Source organism: Heterodontus francisci, unplaced genomic scaffold (assembly GCF_036365525.1).
Source record: "Heterodontus francisci isolate sHetFra1 unplaced genomic scaffold, sHetFra1.hap1 HAP1_SCAFFOLD_216, whole genome shotgun sequence".
Lineage (NCBI taxonomy): Eukaryota > Metazoa > Chordata > Chondrichthyes > Heterodontiformes > Heterodontidae > Heterodontus > Heterodontus francisci.
In genome coordinates this window covers 720,266-724,118 of record NW_027140566.1, presented here as the reverse complement: position 1 = coordinate 724,118, position 3,853 = coordinate 720,266, and the positions used below count along the sequence as shown (strand labels likewise).

Genomic DNA, 3,853 nt, shown 5'->3' with positions numbered 1-3,853 from the left:
ACAGACACAGTCCATCTTGTGTGATAAAATATTTGCAAGAAGTATTTAATAATTATATCCACTGCTTCCAGGCAATGAGTTGGGCTGAACATTCCCCATTATGTGGTGCACATTGCACCAGAGGAAAGTGTGAAACAATCTAAATTACAGAGACAGTGCCCCCATGTTTCTGATCAGTGCAGGACAGTTCAGGTACAGCCAGAAACTGGGATTAGCGGAATTTAAACTGGACCATTTGAAATATGCGGTGAGGCAACAAAATGTTCCAGTCAATGAAAACGTGCACATAGCATCTTCAGAAAATGACAACAATACCAATTCAACTAATACAAACTCCAATGCTAGCTGGACTATTAATAATGGTAAGTACCTGCAGATGTGGATGGGAAAGCAATTGGAGGCACATCGAACCCTATGGAATATATTGTACAAAAAGTTCAGGAGGATGAAATTTCAGCACTTTCCATTTAAACGATAAATACTGTTCTTAATTTCCCGAACTAATGAGTCAATTTAACAAAACAAGGTACCCTAACCCCACTCTCCAAACCCTGCCACCCTCACCGGAACAAATCACACTGGCATCTTCCTTGTGATCACAGTCAGATTGAGCCGGCGATGAGGAAGGACAGTCGGCCAGAGAAGATTCGCTTCCAGTGCACTTCACCTCATCCAGCCAGATAACACCGTCACCCTGAGAAAAAGTAGCTCCTCCGGGGGCCAATAGAGCGTGACCACAACCCAGCTGTCTGCAGACAACATTGGCATCGGACAAATCCCAGGAGTCATCACAAACCGTGCCCCAGCTGTTATTGCACAATATCTCCACTCTCCCAGAGCAGTTGGTGTTACCTCCAAACAGGCGCAACCAATGTCCAGAATCTGGCAAAGAGAATCAATTATTATTATTGATGTAGTATAAGACAGGAGTACAAGTCAGATAGTTGGTATAATAAAGAGGAAGTAGCACCTGGTGAAAGTACATGTTTACAATCATATTCTCGAATGCAGTCCTCTGATCGATGGAGCTGCTCCTCAGTTACTTTTGCTTCTGTTGAGAAGAGAAACATGCTGACTGTATCAGCCACCAATGTTTGAAATGACACTCACAGATTGAGACGTTTGTTGTGTTACCTGAACAAATAACACCAGCATCCTCCCTGTGTTCACAGTTGTGTTTCCCCCACGGTTCTGTTTGACACTGCCAAAGGAACGATTCGTGTGAAATACACTCCATCCCATCGAGCCAAATGGGTCCAGATCCTTCTCCGAATGACAGAGTGTAATAATCGATAGAACTGAGGGGACCGCACTGTAACTGTTTACAGATCACTTCTGCATCAGGTCCATCAAGTGTATCCGAGCACACTGTTCCCCAGGTGCCATTGTAGAACACTTCCACTCTCCCCTCACAGCGATGCTTCCCATTCACCAGCCGCAGCTCTTTGTGCTCTGTCAATGACACAATTGATATCCAGGTGTTTGGATTGATAACTCGTTGTATGTTCATACTGCACAGCTCAACACATGCTGCACCAGTTGTGTTCACTGATTTCCGGTAATTATTCAAGAAAAGCGAGAGAAAAACACCGGCAGCCCATAATGTATTAAAGAATAATCAACACGGATTGAACAACAGAAAGACAAACAACGTTACTGAATTGTTTTCAGACGTTACAGAAAGATAACGGGGATAATGCAGTCGATGCAACATGCACGTTTTTTTCAGAAGGCCTCCGACAAGGAACCACATCGTGAGATCATGACTGGGGTCAGAGCATGTGAAGTCAAGAGATCAGTGGAAGAATAGTATAAGACGAGCTACAAAGCACACTGTCGGGTTTAAATGTGGTAACCCAGAATGGCGGAAGGTGGGAAGTCGTGTTCCACAGGTCTGGGGTCACTGCTGCTCAATATTTACATAAACGATTTTGACTTAGACAAGGGAGACATGATTTCAAAATTTCAGATGACAGCAATTTGGGGATATAGTTAACACTAAGAACAACAAATACGAAATACGGAAGACGTTAGTAAAAGAGCCGAATGGGCAAACAATTGCCAAATGAGTTGAATACAGATAAGTCTAAGGTGGTCAGTGTTGATAGGAAGAATAAAGAGGCAACGTACTTCTTGTAAAATAAGGATTAAAATGATGTATAACAGCAAAGAGACCTCGGGATACAGGGGCACTAATCACTTATAAAGTGACAGAAACCGAAGCTAGTGATCATAAATATAGGATGATCATGAACAAATCTAATAAGATATTCAGGAGAATTATTTTTTTTAGCTCGGAGTGGTTTGAATTTTGAATTCCGAACACATGCAATTGTTGAAGTGATGAGCGTCGATGCCTTCAAGGTAAAGCTGTATAGGTACATGAAGAAGAAAGAAGTAGGCGGATATGCAAAGAGGGTTAGATGCAGTGATATGGGGCGATACTCGTGGGCAACATAAACACCACATTGACCAGTAAGGCCGAATGGCCAGATTCTGTGCTGTCCATTGTATGTAATTCGATGTCATATCTTCCCTGTGAAGCCATGTGCACAACACTACGGAAAATGGGCACATGGAAGCACCCTTACCTGAACACAAGATCCTCACATCTTCTTTATGAGAACAGTCGTGGTTACCCCACGATGCTGAGGGACATTCCCAGAGAAATGATTCGTTACCGAAACACTTCAGTTCATCCAACCAAACTGGCCCTGAGCCTCGTTCACAAGATGCCGGAAGTGCCAGGTCCAAGGCCTTTCCACAACCCAGCTGTTTGCAAACCACGTCAGCGTCCGCCAGATCCCAGGAATCATCACAGACTGAACCCCATATCCCATTGTCATAAATCTCCACTCGGCCAGCACATGGGCTTCCACCGTCAGACAGCCTTACCTGCACGTGGTCTGTTGGACAACAGTACAGGAGGATTATACTTTCAATAGACATTCACCTCATCACTCAATGCAACTCATTGCACCATCACCAGCTTTAAAACAAGACATGTTAAATGCGCCTGCGACAGGTAAATAAAGCTATAAAACAGAATATCTGTTTACACATGCTTCTTACACAGAATGTAATGAACAGAAATGTTTCAGATATCCTACTACATCTGGCTTTGACATGTTATGTTCTCCAGTTCCCATTTTATGTTTTGAATGCTGTGTACGTTGTTGTACAGGCGATCACTCACACGATTAACAATTAATTTATACCCATGTTATATTACTGTGTATGTTCGTTGTCCATGTATGTTACCCTTATCTGTTATCTTGGTCAAACATTTACTGTCATCTCCTATTGCCTTTATCTTGAATTGCAAGTGACTTGCATTTATCTAGCGCCATTAACGTAATGCAACATCCCAAGGCGCAGTACAGGAGTGATATCAAAGAAAATTTAACACAGAGCACCTAAGAATATATTAGGTCACATGACCAAAAGCTAAGTCAAAGAGTTTGTTTGTTATGGAGTATCTTGAAGCAGGGAAGAGAGGTTGACAGGCAGAGAGATTTAAGGAAGCAATTCTGGAGCGTGTGACCTTTGCAGCTAAAGGCACGGCCGCCATGGTGCGCAATTGAAATCAGGAATGCTCAAGAAGCCAGAACTGGGAGCTGCCAGTCTGGAGCCGATTGCAAAGAGAGGAGCTGCGAGGCCAGGAAGGGATTTGAAAACAAGGATGAGAAATTTAAAACCGCGCATTGCTGGGAAAAGTAGGTCAGTGAGCAGAGGGCAGATGCCTGAGTGGCAATTGGTCGAGACAGCAGAATTTGCAGAGGTTGGAACTAAGGAAGCCAGCCAGGAGTACATTAGAATTATCGAGTCTGGAGGGAAAAGGGCAATCGACAAG

The 3,853-nt window shown here is 43.4% G+C and overlaps 1 protein-coding gene across 1 annotated transcript; it reads right to left on the bottom strand.

The window, feature by feature from the left end:
* Positions 1-607: 607 nt before the first annotated feature.
* On the bottom strand, positions 608-3,571 carry LOC137360154 (deleted in malignant brain tumors 1 protein-like; the record flags this gene model as incomplete). The annotated part of the gene is made up of 5 exons (XM_068025702.1): positions 3,442-3,571; positions 2,682-2,906; positions 1,135-1,548; positions 971-1,051; positions 608-882 (listed from the first exon to the last, which is right to left on the bottom strand). Coding segments are annotated over exons 1-5 (1,125 nt in total), but the record flags the coding sequence as incomplete, so codon positions are not given.
* Positions 3,572-3,853: the final 282 nt, after the last annotated feature.